This window comes from Lepidochelys olivacea (assembly GCF_965140295.1).
Source record: "Lepidochelys olivacea isolate rLepOli2 genome assembly, chromosome: 3".
In the NCBI taxonomy this organism is placed as follows: Eukaryota; Metazoa; Chordata; order Testudines; family Cheloniidae; genus Lepidochelys; species Lepidochelys olivacea.
The window spans coordinates 191,244,137-191,262,936 of NC_140413.1; the positions used below are offsets into that span (position 1 = coordinate 191,244,137).

At 45.1% G+C, this 18,800-nt stretch overlaps 2 protein-coding genes across 5 annotated transcripts in view; one reads left to right on the forward strand and one right to left on the reverse strand.

Annotated features, from left to right (window-relative positions):
• PUS10 (pseudouridine synthase 10) overlaps positions 1 to 7,472 on the reverse strand; it is a 79,554-nt gene extending 72,082 nt beyond the window's left edge. For 2 of the 3 annotated variants that reach the window (XM_084622721.1, XM_084622720.1), the window contains exon 1: positions 7,155 to 7,472. In XM_084622721.1, the coding sequence (XP_084478847.1) occupies positions 7,155 to 7,337 (183 nt within the window). In that variant the 5' untranslated portion in view covers positions 7,338 to 7,472. The remainder of the gene's footprint in view (positions 1 to 7,154) is intronic. The other variant, XM_084622722.1, reaches the window with a different exon arrangement.
• Positions 7,473 to 7,582: 110 nt separating this feature from the next.
• Positions 7,583 to 15,937, forward strand: PEX13 (peroxisomal biogenesis factor 13). 2 transcript variants are annotated; one of them, XM_084622724.1, is made up of 4 exons: positions 7,583 to 7,718; positions 8,889 to 9,580; positions 10,287 to 10,412; positions 14,101 to 15,937. In XM_084622724.1, the coding sequence occupies exons 1-4, from the start codon at positions 7,645 to 7,647 to the stop codon at positions 14,409 to 14,411; spliced, it is 1,203 nt and encodes a 400-aa protein (XP_084478850.1). In that variant the 5' UTR covers positions 7,583 to 7,644; the 3' UTR covers positions 14,412 to 15,937. The 2 variants fall into 2 exon arrangements, with proteins under 2 accessions (XP_084478850.1, XP_084478851.1); XM_084622725.1 differs by having other exon boundaries at positions 14,113 to 15,937.
• Positions 15,938 to 18,800: the final 2,863 nt, after the last annotated feature.

The window sequence follows — 18,800 nt, forward strand, 5'->3', positions numbered from 1 at the left end:
GTCCGCGGACCCCTGGGGGTCCCCAAGGGTATTCCAGGGAGTCCGCGGACCCCGCTGATCAACTCCTCCTCCTCCCTTCCTTCATCTCCTGGAGGCTACTGAAGCTAAACTGGTAGATTTTAGTCTGGCATTGCAGTGGGGCTAAGGCAGGCTCCCTGAGGACTCCTTGAATATCACTGCTCACCCCAGATTTTTTTTTTTTTTAAATACTGTAAGACATTTTCTAGCACTTCCAGTCACAGAGCTGGCCTTCAATACTTAAATCAACTGGCTACGACTGGAAGTCTCAATTATTTTTTTCCCTAAAATAATGTATGTGCCCCCTCCAATCCTGTTTTTGAGGGGCTTGGGAGGAGTGTCAGATTCCTGATAGAAGAGGAGCACCCAGGAGTCCACTTATGCTACTAAGGAAGCATAAGTATTAGATTCCAGCCACAAACTGTCTGCCTCCAGCTCAGCCACTTCTCTTTGAGCTGCCAGTGTGGCCTCCACCCACAACGGATGCAAGCAAAATAAGGTAGGGATACACCACCAGACTTAGTCTGCCCACCCATCACCAACAGTAGGCCTCCACCCCCCACAGCTGCCCTGAGGAAGAAAGGAGGCACTAAGGAAGAAAAAGAAATTCTCATCACTCTTCTTTAAAAATGCATTAAGTTTTAGAGCTCCCCCAAGTCATTGTACTAAGCCTCCCAATCAACTTTCAGTAAATATTTATATTACAATGGCATCTGGATATCCCAGTAATGGTCAGGGCCCCAGTGTGTTAGGTGCTGTACAAACAGTGTTTGGAATGTGCCCGTTTGAAAGGTGTCACAGACCCAACAAAGAAATTTTCTACAATTCTTGCTCAGTCGCTGAGGGGTTCCCTACCTGCTTTCCCCACATCTGGGGGCAGAGCAGCCAATAGGAGCTGCTGCAGGAAACAAAAAGAACACTGCACCTTCCAGTAAGAAAGAGCCCAGCGGCTCAGGGTGGCTCTGCTTGCTCTTCCACTCCTGTGAGCAATGGGATAGGGCTCCTCTGCTCCTTCCCCCCTGCAACACCTGGCATGGGAAGCAGAGTCCTCCCTGCTGCAGCTCTCCCAGGCCAGGAGAGCAGGGTGAAGAACACGAGGAGCTGCAGGAAGAGCAGAGGTGAGGCTGGTGGTGCAGAACTGATGTGGGGACTGGCAGAGCTTGGGGCAGATCAGGTCCAGGGATAGAATTAATGAGGGGTTGAAGAGGCTTAACAGATGAGGGTCAGGGACAGACAGATATGATGTTGCTTTCATTTCTGTGGCACTTTTACCACTGCGTACAGACACATAGGGAAATACAGTACCTGCTGCAAAGAGTATACAGTCTGAAAGAAAACTAGAATTACAAATTTTAAGTTTGATCCTAGTCTTTTTTGTATATAAAAGTTTTTAGTATCTAATTTATTAACTTAATTCTGTTTCATGAAACTTCAGTCAACTTGTCAGGGTAATATCTGTCTCAGGCTGTAATATTTCAAATGAGGGATTTAAAAAACAACAAATGATGAGGAAGATGATAAAAATGAATAACTGAAAGACACACAAAATTCCATTCCCAGAGAGCAGATTTACATTTAATTCACCGAGAGGATATCTTTCAAACACACACACACATGTGAGAGACTTGGGGCAGGACTGTGAAAGCAGCACATGAATAAATTTTAATGACTAAATAGGCCTCTTTCCAAATCACTAATTCATAGTGCTCACAGAAATCCACCCACACTTGAAAGGTTCTTCCTCAATCCACCCATCCCTGGGATTATTGTGCTTACTGTAACAGCTGAAAGAGAGGCTGAAGGACAAGTGCTAGTATTAATGGTAGGACCCAGATATCCTGGCTGTAATAGCTGGCAGACTTCTTCACCAAATAGTCACCGAAACAACAAGAAGTGATGCTGTTTTAGTTCAAACAATCATGAGCTAGTTCAGTTTAAACTAAATTGAGGAATACACAAAACTAGATCTGCAACTAGGGTCCTTAACTGCAAAAGGGCAAACTTTAAAAAATTAAGGGAATTAGGTAGGGAAGTGGACTGGACTGAAGAACTCAACGATCTGAAGGTGGAGGAGGCTTGGAGTTACTGTAAGTCAAAGTTCAAGAATCTATGTGAAGTCTCCATCCCAACCAAGGAGAAAAAAATTGTAGACCAAACTGCATGAGCTAACTCTCAAACAGATTATTAAGAGACAGCAGAAAGCCTACATGGAATGGAAGATGGGATGGATCAGCAAGAAAAGCTACCTCTTGGAGGTCAGATCGTATAGGGAAAAAGTGAGAACTGCCAAAAAGAGTTGGACCTTGCAAAGGAAATTAAAATCCATAGTAAAAGGTTCTGTACCCATATAAATAAAAAGAAAACAAGGAAAGAAGAAGTAAGTCGATGTAAGCGATGTCCCTAAGGGGTGTGAAAAAAACCACACCCTGAGCCACATAACTTACATCAACTTAAGCGGTAGTATAGACAAGCCCTTAGAGCCCTCTTTATCTAGTGTCTCATCTCCAGCCACTGGGGATGTTTGCTAATAGCAGTCACAGATGAACCACCTGCCAGTCTAGGCAGTCTCATCATACCGTCCTCTCCATAAATTTACCAATCTCAGTCTTGAAGCCAGTTAAGTTTTTCACCCCCACTGCTTCCCCGGGAAGACTGTTCCAGGACTTCACTCCTCTGATGATTAGAAACCTTCATCTAATTTGAAACCTACACTTATTGATGGCCAGTTAGTATCCATTTGTTCTAGTGCCAGCATTGGCCCTTAACTTAAATAAATACCAGGGAGGGAGAGGAATTATCCCTCTGATGTGTATATATAGAGAGCAATCATATCTCCCCTCAGCCTTTGTCTCATTAGGCTAAACAAGCTCAGCTCCTTGAGTCTTCTCTCGTAAGGTAGGTTTTACATTCCTCTCATTGTCCTATTAGCCCTTCTCTGCACTTGTTCCAGTTTGAATTCATGTTTCTTAAACATGGCAGATCAGAACTGCACATAGTATTTCAGATGAGGGCTCACTAGTGCCTGGTAGAATTGTAATAGCACTTCCTTATCTTTAGTGGAAATACCCTCCCTGATGCGTCTAGGACTGCATTAACCTTTTTCATGGCCACATCGTACTGGAGGCACACAGTCATTCTGTGATTAAGCAATACCCCCAGGTCTGTCTTTCTCTTCTGTCGGTTCCAACTGATACGTCCCCAAGCTTATAGAAAACATTCTTTTGGATAGTCCCTAAATGCATGATCTTACACTTTGCATTTTTTTAATTGCATCCCATTTTTATTGCTCAAGGTCATCTAAATCTTCTTGTATGATATTCCGGTCCTCCTCCATATTGGCAATACCTCCCAACTCTGTGTCATCTGCAAATTTTATTAGCACATTCCCACTTTTTGTCTCAAGTCATTAATGAAAATGTTAAATAAGATTGGTCTCAAGACCAATCCCTGAGGAACTCCACTAGTAACTTCCCTCCAGCCTGATAGTTCACCTTTCAGTATCACCCGTTGTTGTTGCCTCTTTAACCAGTTCCTTATTAACTTTTAAAATTCTCATATTAATCCCCATCTTCTCCAATTTCACTAATAATTTCACAAATGGAAGAGTTTCAAATGCCTTACTGAAATCCAGGTAGATTAGGTCTACTGCACTGCTTTTGTCTAAAAAATCAGTTATCTTCTCAAAGATAGATATAAAGGTTGGACTAGCACGACCTATCTTTTGTAAAGCCACGTTGTATTTCACCCCGATTACTGTTTACCTTTACTACTTTCTCTTTTAAAATTTGTTCTAAACCTTATGTATAACTGAGGTCAAACTAACGGGCCTGTAGTTTCCTAGATCACTTTTTTCCCTTTCTTAAAAATAGTTACTATATTAGCAGTTCATTAAGCTGTTTGAGTTTGACTTCCACCTTGGATGTGATAATTTCAACTTCCATATCCTCATTTTCATTAACCAGCCCGCCACTACCCCTAAGCTCCTTGTTTTCTTTATAAAAAATTAAGGCAAAGTAAAGGAGTACTTGTGGCACCTTAGAGACTAACCAATTTATTTGAGCATAAGCTTTCGTGAGCTACAGCTCACTTCCAAGTATTCATTTAAGTCAGTGATAGTCAGGTCTCAGTGATTCAGGAGCCAAATTAGTGATCGACATTACCCCAAATTCATTGTTTCATTTGCTATACTACTATTCACTTACATCGACTTAAAGCAGTGTCTACACCAGAGATGTACGGCCCGCGAGACCCTCCTGCCTGGCCCCCGAGCTCCTGGCCCAGGAGGTTAGTCTCCGGCCCTTCCCCTGCTGTTCCCCCTCCCCCGCTGCCTCAGCGCACCGCGCCACCGGTGCAACACTCTGGGCGGATGGGCAACACAGTTGCAGAGCTGCGGCCTGACCCATATTTGGGGTCAGGAGGGAATTTTTCCCTCAGCTCAGATTGGCAGAGATCCTGGGAGGGTTTCGCCTTTCTCTGCAGCATGAGGCCTGGGTCACTTACAGGTTTAAGCTAGAATAAATGGTCAAATCTCTGTAACTTGAAGTCTTTAAATCATGATTTGAGGACATCAGTGACTCAGCCAGAGGTCACAGGTCTATTACAAGAGTGGGTGGGTGAGGTTCTGTGGCCTGCAATGTGCAGGAGGATCAAACTAGATAATCACAATGGTCCCTTTATGCCTGGGGTAATTGTGCGCCAAAAAATTAAAACATCTGCATATTTTATTTGTCAAAATAACACAATATAATCATGCTAGTTTCAATTACTTTGGTAATTTATTTCAAAATACCTGTCAGCAAGTATATCCGTAACAATACAGACAACAATAAAGATTCACCCAGGAGTAGAGAGTTAAAGAAACCCCTGTGCCCACATGGATCCTCACTGCAGGATCAAGGTACTGTTACGAATTACACCTGGTAGGACACGCACACAAATGCTGCGAATTACACCTGGTAGGACACGCACACAAATGCTGCGAATTACACCTGGTAGGACACGCACACAAATGCTACGAATTACACCTGATAGGTCACGCACAGTTCGAATCTAGGCTGAGGCACATAAACAAAGTCCACAACTGCAAAGTTCCCAAAAGACACTAAGTTTATTACGCTCGAGCGTGGTGCCCCCCTCGCTAGCCAGGAGGGGACCCTGAATACAGATTATACAAAGGTTATATACTTTTTAGCAAAGCATGTTGCCCTCATGCACCGGGGAAACCTTAGCCAATAAACAAACCCTTGTCTTATCTACCACCTATCCCTGCTTGGTGCATTCCTCCTGCTATACCAGTATGTTAATTACACAGCATGGTCCTAAAGCCATGCATCAGTAACCTTTATTATCAGTATGGGAGGCCTCACATCAAGGCCAAGAGACAGGGAGTTAGACACTGACAAAAACCAGATACTGGGAGTCAAGACAGGCTGGAGACAAGGAGGAGGATTTTCACAGGGATTCAGTATCTAAGGATTACTCTTCCTGGTGTATGATGTGCTGGCATTTAGACAATGGTGGGCCCCAAACCAAAATGGAGTCACATGTGCTAACTTTTCCTTAACAGTACAAGTTACTGTAAAGTAGGAGAAATGGGGAGGAAGGCAGAGAGCAGATGAATCAGTTGAGAGAATGCATTAGTTTAGTGGGATCTGTCCCCAGTCTCTTCCTAGGAAAAGGAGAGGGTGCTCCTTGCTTCTCTGAGGACAAATGGACCCCAAGACCCACTTAGCTGCTCCTAACCCCCCTCCCTTCTTCAGTTCCCCCTCCTTCAGGATTCTTGCCCCAGGAATTGCTCCCCTCAGCTGCTCCTCACACACTTACTGCCTCTTCTGTCAGGGTACAGCACTATACCATCACTGCTCCCTTACCCTGGAGACTGACTCCTCTTCCCCACCCCACTGGTCCCCACAAGGCTCCAACACACACACCCGCCCCCACCACTGGGGACCTTCTACTTCTTCCCATCCACCGCCGGGGACCCTCTGCATCTTCCCCCTCATCATAACTGGGGACCCTGTGCTCCCCTCTCCAACCATGATTGATCCCTTTCTTGCCTGCCCCACCCTCAGAGGCCCTGACCATGAGAGCCAGAGCCAGAAAATGCTAGCTCCTGGAGAAGGGAAACTGACAGCATCATGCTGCAGGTAAGAGTTATGCCTGGGGCTAGCGCATGCATGGCAAGCAGCTACGGTCCAAAACTCAGAGGGCACAGATGCCCCCCTGCCCAGCTCAGGCTCCCCACAGCTGCTTGTGTCAGCCGCACACCTCTGCAGGGCAGGCGAACCAACGGGAGAATGCAAGGGCTGGGCCTGCCCCAGAAACACCCTGGGGCCCTGCTCCTCTGCACCAGGATAGTGAGCAAGAGAGAAAGAGTCTCACATGGACGCCCCGAGTCCTGCTTTCCCCCACCAGCGGTGATTTACTCTCTCCTGGTTGTTCCCACCCAAACCTTCATGCCTGCTCAGGCCTGCTACCAGGGAGTGGCGCCCTGTGGCGGCTTCCCTTTGCTTCCCTAGCAGGATCTATTATTTTGCAGGGAAACAAAATAATCGGGGGGGGGGGGAGGTGAGCTGCACATACACGTGGTGCAGAATTCCCCCAGGAGTATCCCTTCTGACCTTAAAGTCTATGAATCTATGACAGCATCCATCCCTTTCAACTGCATATGGGGACATTTGCACGCCCGTTTGAGGGAACACTAGGAGTTCTTTCAGGCGAAGAGGAGACATTAAGGGGAAACACTAACAATTAAACATTCAATGTGTACGTAGGTATACGGGGGGGGGGGTGACCACACGTATAAGTGTATCGATAGGGAATTAACCCGCCCCCGCCCTGCACAAGATCAGTACGCGCAACCAGAAGGCAGTGCAAGCCGTGCCCATCCCGGGGGCGGGCGCTGAAGGACAAGCCTACGGGCAGGGCTGAGGCCCCCTCCCGGAAGCGCTGCTGGCGGCACACAAGGGGCGCCCCACAGCGCCCCTCGACAGCGGGAGCGCACCCCGGGGCCCCGCACCGCGCACGACAGGACCTCCCCGTTCAGGAGCACAGGGCTGAGCGCCGGCCACGGGAGCGACAGACCCTCCCTCTCCCCGTAGCGGGGGACCCTACACCGGGGCCGGGGCGCCTCCTACCTCCGGCGCGAGGAGCGGGAGCCTTTCTTGAAGCCGGGGGAACCATGAACTCCGCGCCCCCGAGAGCGCAGCGTGCGCGTGCATTCCCGTCCCCCCGGAAACAGGCGTCCCGGCAGGAAGGTTCCGGGCCCGCCGCCATCGCTCAGCCGGGCTCCGCGGAGGCAGCGGCCGCTTCTTCCGCATCGCGTGTCCGTTTCCACCCGCCGGTGACAATCCTGCCGGCGGCCCTCAGCCCTCCTCCGGGGGAGGGAAGGTCTCCGGACCGCGAAGACCGCCGAGCCGCCGAGCTGGGGGAGGCCGGAGCAGCGGCAGCCAGAGACGTTGATCCTCACGCCCGGCCTGGCCCGGAGCCGCCGCATTCTCCGGCAGATGAGCGGCTCGGCGCTCCCCCTGTCAGGCCTGGCTAAGGCCGCGATCAGGTGGGAGGGGGGGAGCAGGCGCGGCTGGGGCGGCTCGGGCGGGCGGGCGCAGCGGAGCCGGAACGGGGGAGATGGCGTCTCAGCCGCCGCCTCCCAAGCCCTGGGAGAACCGGCGCCTGGCGGGAACCACAGCCCCGGCCTTCCAGTGAGTGCACCCCCTCCTTTCCCGGGGATACACCCTCAGAGACCTGCCCCGCCGCCCCACGCGGGGGGAGAGAGACACACCCCCCGCCGCGGACCCTGCCTCGCCGCCCCACGCGGGGGGAGAGAGACACACCCCCCCCGCGGACCCTGCCTCGCCGCCCCACGCGGGGGGGAGAGAGACCCTCCCCCCCCCCGCGGACCCTGCCTCGCCGCCCCACGCGGGGGGAGAGAGACCCTCTCCCCCCCCCCTCCGCGGACCCTGCCCCGCCGCCCCCCGCGGAGGGGGAGAGAGACCCTCTCCTTCCCCCCCCCCCGCGGACCCTGCCCCGCCGCCCCACGCGGGGGGGGAGAGAGACCCTCTCCTTCCCCCCCCCCCCGCGGACCCTGCCCCGCCGCCCCACGCGGGGGGGGAGAGAGACCCTCTCCTTCCCCCCCCCCCGCGGACCCTGCCCCGCCGCCCCACGCGGGGGGGGAGAGAGACCCTCTCCTTCCCCCCCCCGCCCCCGCGGACCCTGCCCCGCCGCCCCACGCGGGGGGGGAGAGAGACCTTCTCCCCCCCGCCCCCGCGGACCCTGCCCCGCCGCCCCACGCGGGGGGGGAGAGAGACCCTCTCCCCCCCGCCCCCGCGGACCCTGCCCCGCCGCCCCACGCGGGGGGGGAGAGAGACCCTCTCCCCCCCGCCCCCGCGGACCCTGCCCCGCCGCCCCACGCGGGGGGGGAGAGAGACCCTCTCCCCCCCGCCCCCGCGGACCCTGCCCCGCCGCCCCACGCGGGGGGGGAGAGAGACCCTCTCCCCCCCGCCCCCGCGGACCCTGCCCCGCCGCCCCACGCGGGGGGGGAGAGAGACCCTCTCCCCCCCGCCCCCGCAGACCCTGCCCCGCCGCCCCACGCGGGGGGGAGAGAGACTCTCCCGCCCCCGGGCCCCTCTGCCATTCCTCCTCTCATGGGGGTAGGGGAGAGACTCCCTCCCAGGGACTCTGCCCTGGACCCCTGAGACTTCCTGTCAGGAACCCTGCCACAGACCCCTTTTCCCCCCCCCCGGCCCCTAGCAGGAGAGAGACTCTGTCACATGGACTTTGCTCCCTTGTCCCCCACAGTTCATGAAGATTTGGGGATAATGTTAATATAAAATGATTATGGGTACTGATCTTGAACCTCTGAATTTATTTAGGTCTGCTGATTTGGGTGCCAGCCTGCTGACCAGGCCTGGACAACCCACACGAGTACCTCCACCTATTTTGCCACGACCATCACAGCAGGCAGGGAACAGTAGCCTGAGCAATTTCAGACCTGCGTACAGCAGTTCCTTTTCTCCAGGCTATGGCACATATGGAAACTCCTTTTATGGAAACTACAGCCCTTACAGTTATGGATATGGTGGTATGGGCTATAACCGGTTTCGTACAGACGATCTACCTCCCAGCAGATTTGTTCAGCAGGCTGAAGAGAGCAGCAGAGGTGCATTTCAATCCATTGAAAGTATTGTGCATGCATTTGCCTCAGTCAGTATGATGATGGATGCGACCTTTTCAGCTGTTTATAACAGTTTCAGGGCTGTGTTGGATGTAGCGAATCACTTCTCCCGACTCAAAATACACTTCACAAAAGTGTTTTCAGCTTTTGCATTAGTCAGAACTATAAGATACCTCTACAAACGGCTGCAGCGGCTGCTGGGTCTGCGGAAGAGCTCTGAGAATGAGGATTTGTGGGCTGAAAGTGAAGGAACTGTGGCTCGCATTGGCCCAGAGGACCGGGCAGCTAACTCAGCAAAATCCTGGCCCATTTTCTTGTTCTTTGCTGTTATTCTTGGGGGTCCCTATCTCATCTGGAAGCTGCTCTCTACATACAGTGATGAAGAAACAGGTAAAGGAGATCAGCAAAGTGAGGAGAGTGTAGGTTAGAGAATAAACTATTCATGTTTTTTGCCTCAAAGAAATTAGTAAATCATAACCTAAAAATGCTGAATTAAACAAGGAGATGGGGATTAAGGTATTAAAATAGCCTACTCTTTGATGCTATGTTAATTGATCCATTCAGTTCTCTATCAAAGAGGTTCTACTTCTAGGGAAGGTAAGATTTTAGGGCTGAGTTCTGCAGCTGCTTCATATGTATACAGCTGCAGAATCAGGTTTCTTATGTGAAGCAAAGTCTTCTTTAGCAGCAAGATTCAACTAGGTATTACAATATAGCACTATACTAATAACATGATCTTTATTGAACTGGGGGGAAAAACTTGGGGCGCTTGCTTGCTTTATTCAGTCGATCCATCAATCTGGTGACTTGGAATAGAAAATTCTGCAAACCAGGACACTTATGTGCAGAGGCTGAAATGTGGATTCAGAAGCGTAACTTGAAGCACCTGAAAATGTTGGTAGTTGTATAGTGCCATATATGTATGGCCCTGGAATAAATGTTTGTGCAACACTTTTAAGATTTAAAGTGTTACATAAATGTTTCTGTGACCCATTATATTTAGTATATGCATACTTGTGGAAAAATTCAGTTTCTGTTATAAATTACTTTAAAGATCCAGATGATTATGCTGCTTTTTAACTCTTCTGTGAAATAGCGTCTAGTAACTGGGCAAACGGAGATGATGATCATGTAATTGGAAGAGCAGAATATGACTTCACTGCTGTTTCAGAAGAAGAAATTTCTTTTCGTGCTGGTGACATGCTAAAATTAGCACCCAAAGGTAAGACTATGATTTATTGTGGATTTACTTTCTAACTTCCAGTGACTTTTTAGTGCTTGTGAATGGAGTCCTATTGACAGCCCTTTGAGATCAAGAGATGTATTTTAGTTGGCCCAACTCAACAGGCCAGTGATTGTGTGGATGCTCTAGAGAAGCAACATGCCCAATCTCTTTGAGTGGGTTTTGCTTAATTTCCCTAAAATGTTGGCCGGTACAGTAACTCATTTTGACGCATGCCCCAAGATCACTTACACAATGCATCTTCACCAACCACTGTACTCCTCATATTTCCTCATGGGCCATGCAACAGTGCTGTGACAAAAGTTAGCTCAGTGCAGCACTTTTATTTTCAGAACACTTCAAACATTAATCCTCCTGGCATCCTTCAGAGACAGGTTAATTGTTTGCATTTCTGTCTTATTACAAAGTCAGTTTCTCTAAGCTGGTATGCATTCTACCTGACTCCCACTTGACTTTAGTGAAATCTACACACGTGCATCTGAAGGCAGAATGTGGCCACTGTACTAATCACTGAGGAAACTGTGCTATTCAGAAGAAGATAGTTGTCACATAAAGCATACTGAATCCTGTAGATAAATGCAAATATTCCAATCTTTTGAGTATGTGTAGGCCAAAAAAAGATATACATGGAAGTATACTAACAGTAATTTCTTAGAACATTTTGTATTTATACTTTGTAATCAATTGCATGTAGTTAATTACAGTGAAGGGTGTAATCTTCAAACATACTTTCAAAGTACTTTTTTCCTCTACAGTAAAATCTTGTATCCTTTGGAAAAGGGATATACCTTTTTTAGCCTCTAACTGGAGTGCTATAACAAGAATTGGCAAATCCCGTTGTCTTTTTTTTTTTTGTCTGTCAAAAGATTTTTAAAAATTTTGATTAATCATGAGATTTTGTTTTAATTGTGATTTAATCATGCTATTTAAAAAAATAATCATGATTAATCATGAAATTTAATTGCACTGTTAATAGAAAAAAAATTATTTAAATATTTTTGGATGTTTTCTACATTTTCAAATATTGATTTCAATTACAACAGAATCCAAATGAACAGTGCTTGCTTTATATTATTTATCATATTTGCACTGTAAAAAAGATAAACATAAGAAATAGTATTTTTCAGGTCACCTCATAAGTACTGTAATTCAATCTCTTCATCGTGAAATTGCAACTTACAAATGTAGAATTGTTTTTCATAACTGCACTCAAATATAAAACTTTAGAGCCTACACGTCCACTCAGTCCTACTTCTTATACAGTCAATCACTAAGACAAACAAATTTATTTACATTTACAGGAGATAATGCTGCCTGCTTCTTATTTACAGTGTCACCTGAAAGTGAGAACAGGCACTCACATGGCACTATTGGTAGCCAGCGTTGCAAGATATTTACGTGCCAGATATGCTAAACATTCGTATGCGCCTTCATGCTTCGACCACCACTGCAGAGGACATGCTTCTATGCTGATGACTGGTATTGCTCTATAATGATCCAAAGCAGTGCGGGCTGCTGCACATTCATTTTCATCATCTGAGTCAGATGCCAGCAACAGAAGGTTCATTTTCTTTTTTGGTGGTTCAGGTTCTGTAGTTTCTGCATCGGAGTTTTGCATATTTAAGACTTTTGACAGCATATTACACACCTCATCTCTCTGAGACTATGGAAGGCACTTCAGATTCTTAAACCTTGGTTCATGTGCTATAACTAACTTTAGAAATCTTCTTCGCGTTTTGTGAAACTTGCAGTGAAAGTGTTCTTAAATCGAACAACAAGTCATCATCTGAGACTGCCATCACATGAAATATATGGCAGATGCAGATAAAACCACAGAGCAGAAGAAATACAGTTCTCCCCCAAGGAGTTCAGTCACAACTTTAACGCATTATTATTTTAACGAGTATTGTCAGCACGGAAGCATGTCCCATGGAATGGTGGCCAAAGTATGAAGGGGCATACAAATGTTTAGCATATCTGGCACATAAATACTTTGCAATGCCGGCTGCTACAGTGCCATGCGAATGCCTGTTCTCATATTAAGGTGACATTGTAAATAAGCAGGCAACATTATCTCCCATAAATGTAGCCCTGGTCTACACTGGGTGGGGAGGGTTGACCTAATCTATGCAACTTCAGCTCCACCAATAGCGTAGCTGAAGTCGGCATATCTTAGGTCGACTTACCTGGCCGTGAGGATGGCACCAAGTCGACCGCTACTGCTCCCCCATCAATTTATCGCATCTAGACGAGATGTGATAAATTGATCCCCGATAGATCGATCGCTGCCCGCCGATGCGGCAGGTAGTGAAGACCTGCCCTTACGTAAACAATCTTGTTTGTCTTCACAAATTGGCTAAAAAAGAAAGGACTGAGTGGACTTGTAAGCTCTGAAGTTTTACATTATTTTCTTTTTGAGTACAGTTATGTAACAACAACAAAAAAAAAACTACATTTGTAAGTTGAACTTTCATAATAAAGAGATTGCACTACAATGCTTATATGAGGTGAATTGAAAAATACTATTTTTTCTTTTTTACTGTGCAAATATTTGTAATAAAAATAATATAAAGTGAGCACTGTGCAATTTGTATTCTGTTGTAATTGAAATCAATATATTTGAAAATGTAGAAAAACATCCAAAAATATTTTAATAAATTTTCAGTTGGCATTCTATTATTGTTTAACAGTGCAATTAAAACTGCGATTAATCGTGATTTATTTTTTAATCAAGTTAATTTGTTTTTAATCGCTTGAGTTATCTGCTATTGACAGCCCTACTTTTTTTGGATATATTTTAATTAGGGCCCTACCAAATTCTCAGCCACGAAAAATGCATCATGGACTGTAAAATCTGTTCCCCCTGCCCCCCCATGAAATTTGGTCTTTTGCGTGCTTTTACCCTATACTATACAGATTTCATGGGGGAGATCAGTGTTTCTCAAATTGGGGGTCTTGAACCAAAAGGGAGTTGCAGGGGGTTGCTTCAAGGTTATTTTAGGGGGGGTTGCAGTATTGCCACCCTTACTTCTGTGCTGCCTTCAAAGCTGGGCAGCCAGAGAGAAGTGGCTGTTGGCTGGGCACCCAGTTTTGAAGGCAGCGCAGAAGTAAAGGTGGCAATACCATGCCATTCTTACTTCTGCACTCGTGCTGGTGGTGGCTCTGCCTTCAGAGCTGGACTCCCAGCCAGCAGCCACCCAGCTCTGAAGGCAGCACTGCCGCCAGCAGCATTGCAGAAGTAAGGGTAGCGGAACTGCAACCCCCCCTCCAATAACCTTGCAACCCTGCTCACACACACACCTCCTTTTTGAGTCAGGACCCCTACAATTACAACACTGACATTTCAGATTTAAATAGCTGAAATCATGACATTTACAATTTTTAAAATCATATGACCGTGAAATTGACCAAAATGGACAGGGAATTTGGTAGGGCCCTAATTTTAATATATAAACATTAGCACTTTAAACACCACATGAACAGTTATCTGGCTTGTCATGTGACTAGTTGTTGACTTAATAGCACTAATTGTAGGTTTCAAGTATTCTCCATGTTTCTGCTGAGCTTTGAATTAGATGGCTGTATAATGTCTGATCTCAAATTCTAGGAAAGTGTTTTAATGGTATAACTGTTATACATTTTGAATTACTTTATAACTATGGCTTAGTTTTCTTATCAGAACAACAACCCAAAGTACGTGGCTGGCTTTTGGCTAGTCGTGATGGTCAAACAACAGGACTTGTGCCAGCTAATTACATCAAAATATTGGGTAAAAGAAGAGGTCGGAAAACAGTGGAGCTGGAAATTATTACAGAGCAGCAGCCGGCTTTTACCAACACAACACCTGTTAGAGGAGCCACTGATGCGGATACTTTAGAAGAGCAAGAAGCTGCCTTTGAATCCGTTTTCGTTGAAATGAATAAGGTTCCCGTTACCTCTGACTCCACTGTGACAGGTGGAGATAAACAGGATCTGTGATGCACCTGGATAAAATTCAGTGATTGAACTATACTTATCAATAATCCTTTTGATATTCTGAAAATTGTAGAAGAACACTGTTAGGACTGTATCAGGTATCTCGCTGCTGGTAACGGGTGAACAGATAACGAAATAATTTACCCAAACTTTAGTAGCATGCTTGATTCACTTAAAGTTGTACATTTGTGGCCCTGCCCAGCAAACTATTGGCAATTGTGAGATCTCAGGCTGGGGGGAGTTTTGTAGAGGCAACTGGGTAAGCCAATGTGTTGCATCTCTAGCAGCTCACTTTGGTCACTTGAAGGAATAGTGCTGATGAATTCTATAGGTAGCAGTGTCCAGTCCTCCTTACTGGAGAAAGAATTGACTTGATATGAGGCCTTTGAGAGGGGGTGTTGAGAAGAAAAACTGAAGCATTTCTAGCAGAGGCCTCCAAAAATTATATATTGAAGAGCCCTTAAAATACTTCATTTTTTGGCTGCTTTTTGGTAAAATTAGTGCTACCGCAAAGAAAAATGAAAGACTTCAGGCCTTTGTTATAAAAAGGTGACTATCTTAAGAAACAAGATTAGCACTGTGAAGGAAGGTACATTCAACTGGAGTTGTAAGCAGATAAATGCTGTTACCAGTGTTTGTTTGTCCTTTATTCTAATGTTGTTTTCAAGAAAGTATAAGCCGTTTTCCCCACCACCATTCTGGGAGCTTTTCCTCATCAGAGGCCGGAGTACCACATGTTTTATTCTGATGTATAGTGCACATGCTTTAGGCCCTATGTATCTTCCAGCCAAGCACGGTTAAGGATGCTCATTTTTTATCAACATCTCTCTAGGGCCTAGTGAGCTAAGTTAGCACAGCCACACTTCCAGGCAGGTATAATAGCGTATCAAATTCTAGTAATTATGTATTTTAACAGCTACATCTAAACTTCCCGTGTTTCAGTGCAATTTCTTTTTGAACTTTTGTGAGAAAAGTCAGCCTGATTTTAACACAGCAACAATGCATCACAGTGTGGATAGGAAACATCTGTGTTGCCAGTAAATAGATGGGGTTTTCTATTGATAATCCCACAAAATAGGAAACAAGAAGAAAGCTGCCCATTTCATTGTATCGTCATGGAGACAGATGAGTTAACTGCTACCTTGATTGTTCCTGCTGCACTTCAGGCGTTAAATCTGGCATTTCCCCATAAAATCTGAGGTACATTGAGAACCACAATTGCATAAAGACTATTAACAAAATACATTTTGTCTTCAAATCTATTTACTTTTGTGAGCTCTGTACTAAAGTCATATTTTTCTGGGAAGTAAAGTTAAGTAAAGCTTCAGATTCCTCTTTCGGGACTCACTCACATTAATATTAGATTTGATTAACACAGAATCATTTTCAGTTCAGGCTGTAGTTCTTTTTGGAATGCTCTTATATGCTGTGTTGAACCCTTCAATGTTAGAACAGATCATACAGTTCTAATGTACTACAGAAAAGGAAAAATACTGATAGCTGTGTATTAATAAATCATTTCAATTAAGTAGCCTGTTTCTTAAAAACAAAAACCCACAGCAGCACCCAAGCTAGTTAAACTTGCATACTTATACTAGCTGTTCCTGGGGGAATTCTGTGCCAAAAAATTAAAAATTCTATGCACAATATTGCAATAACACAATATGATCACGCCGGTTTCAATTATTTTGGTAATTTCTTTCAAAAGACCTGTCAGCAAGTATGTTTGTAACAATACAGACAACAGCAAAGATTCAGGAAATACTTTTTGACAAATAGATTCCTTACCAGGCATATGAATACATAACTTTCAGTAATTCATTTAACCTACAGAAATGTATTTCCCGCCCCCCTCAGAAGCGGTGCAAAGGTTTGGGAGGAGTCGGGGTAATGGAGGAGCTGAGGGAGGGGAAAGTAATTGCTGGGAAGGAGCTTGGGTGTGAACTTGGAGAGTTGTTGGGTGTGGGTGGGAAAAGTATGGAATGGAGGTTTTCTGGTCAGGGAGGGGTTGTTAGGGAGCCTTCCCCATGCAGATACTGGCTAACCCCTAGCTTCACTCATTCAGTCTGTGACTCCCCACAACAGCCCCTTATGCCCCATGTTGTCTGGTCCCCATATCCTGGGCCTCCTGAGCTGGTCCCACAGAGAGGGCACTGTGAGGAATGCAGCTTCTTCTCTTCCCTATCCGCAGCTGGGGCTGCTCCCGCCCAGGAGCAGATGCTCTCTGTCCTGGCGCACAGTGGCTCTGGGTAGGCGAAAAGTGTATGTGCAGGATTTTTCAGCAGAATGTATTTTCAGCTGAGAAAAAAAAAGTGTGTGGCAGATGAATTCTCCGTGTGTAGGAATAAGTAGCATAATGGATTTTTGGTAGTTTTAATTCATGTTTCTATAGAGATCTTCAACATCAATTTCCATTGCAAGCTTCATTAATATGTTTATATTTTTTAGTGCATTTGCTAGAGTTAATACTTAGGCAACTTGTGGTGAACAGAATTGCTAAGGTTTAGACAAAACCGTTACAACAAGCTATTGCTAACCTCAGTTTGGTTAGTAGTCTAAGTGGCTGGTATACTTGAGCCCTGGATTTTAGAATAACCTCTGGACTCTTGCTGTGTACAATGGCAAGGTTAGGAGCATACGAGATAGGGCCCTGGCTCCTGGGGGACAGTGTAGTGAAGCATTTTTGCTACTGCTTGCTCAGTAAGATTATATGTAGCTGCTCTGGGAGAGGGAAAGTAAAAAAACAGCCCACAGTGAAGGGGTGAATGAAAAACTCTTTGAACTACATTTGAACCAGTACACATTTCTGAGAAACTTTTCTCAACATGCCAATGCACCAGATGAGGGATTAACTGGAATTTGGATGGGACTCCCTCTGCTGCAGAAACAGAAAGGAAACTGAGGACTAGGATGTACATTAAGATTGTTAGAAAACTTTACATCAAATGTTCAGTTTCTGCCCACATTCTTTGTTCCTGATGGGTTTAATTATTTTACTATTGGAGTATCAATCTTTCTTGTATCAATAAAGAATTTTAACTGGAGCAGTAGCCTCTTAAAAGAATAAAGCTTTTTTTAAAATGTCTGTTAAATCAGGCTTCTACTTTCCTAATCAAGACTGGATTGGAAAACACTGTCAGTTGAACATTAATTAGAACCTTTAAATCTCATTAATTTGTAATAAGGACATAGTTAAATTTCACATCTGAGTTTTTTTGGTCATGTTCTTTGAAAGTATTCTCCTGGTAGAAAAGGGGTAGCTTATAAATAATTGGACATTGACTAACCTGTCTTACTTTGTAGTAGCTTGACTTAGTCTGTCAAATCACTGTAAATGTTATAACTATGCATAGAATTCTGACCTTTCAATCATGTTTACTCACTTTAATGGAAAAGAGGGTTGAGAAAATGATGTAGTAAGTTATATTTTATTTTAAAAATTCTGAAATTGTATTGACTATAAATGTATTAAAATTGAGATTTTGGCTTTGTTGGATATAAATTAACATCAGTACAAGAATGAGTTTAAAATGGAATCCTGTGAGCTAATTATTTCCCATAGTAAACTAATTGTGCAAATATGTAAGAACAGAAAGTGTTAAATATATTTGTTAAAACTGCATTAGAGATGGGAGTTTTCCTTGGGAAAGAATATTAATATTTTAGTCTTTAATAAGAGCCAGGGTAAAATTCTCAATAGTGCATAAGTCCCATTTTCAAAAGTGACACAGGCACAAAGGAGCCTAAGTCTTATTGACTTTCAGTGTTGTGAAACTGTAGGGGAAAACTCAGTTAAAATTACTCACAAACAACAAGCAATTAGTTTAAACTGTAAAAGTGACGTAAAAATTCACCTTCCACATTTTACAGACATCCTTGACTCTGATATACAAAACTTGCTAAGGATCTTTTAGCATATCCATTATCAATATGTATATAATTTTGAATGCATGAATAGTGATGGATATGCTGAGTTTGTACCTACTGCTTGTCAGACAAGGTGGCTTGTGAAATGCATACAGTACATTATTAAATGACAGTAGTGTCATTAACTGCATGTACAAACTGTCAGAGTACTGGAATACTTAAATTACTTTAACTGATCATTTCCATAACTCTGTTTTATGAAGTTTTATGAAGTTTGCATAAGGATTAAATATTTTATAAGGGGACTGATACAGTACAGAGGTATTCAGCACTGTACAGTGGCTAAACTATTCTGAACAAATGAGGTTTTTTCCTGAGAAGTTTAACGTAAAAGTAGAAGTCTGTGTAATAAAAAGGTGGGATGTGGTCTCAATGACTAGAAAGCTTCACAAATATTATGTGTGTGTATCTTAAGGTTTTGGAAGGAAGAGTGCTTTGCTAGCATTGACTAGGAGGCTGTTCAGG

Excerpts from the sequence above, each read along its gene's own strand:
- PEX13 (XM_084622724.1), top strand. The coding sequence starts at position 7,645 with ATGGCGTCTCAGCCGCCGCCTCCCAAGCCCTGGGAGAACCGGCGCCTG. Across the intron at positions 9,581-10,286 it reads ATACAGTGATGAAGAAACAG|CGTCTAGTAACTGGGCAAAC; the intron begins GTAAAGGAGATC and ends TCTGTGAAATAG. Across the intron at positions 10,413-14,100 it reads GCTAAAATTAGCACCCAAAG|TTTTCTTATCAGAACAACAA; the intron begins GTAAGACTATGA and ends ACTATGGCTTAG.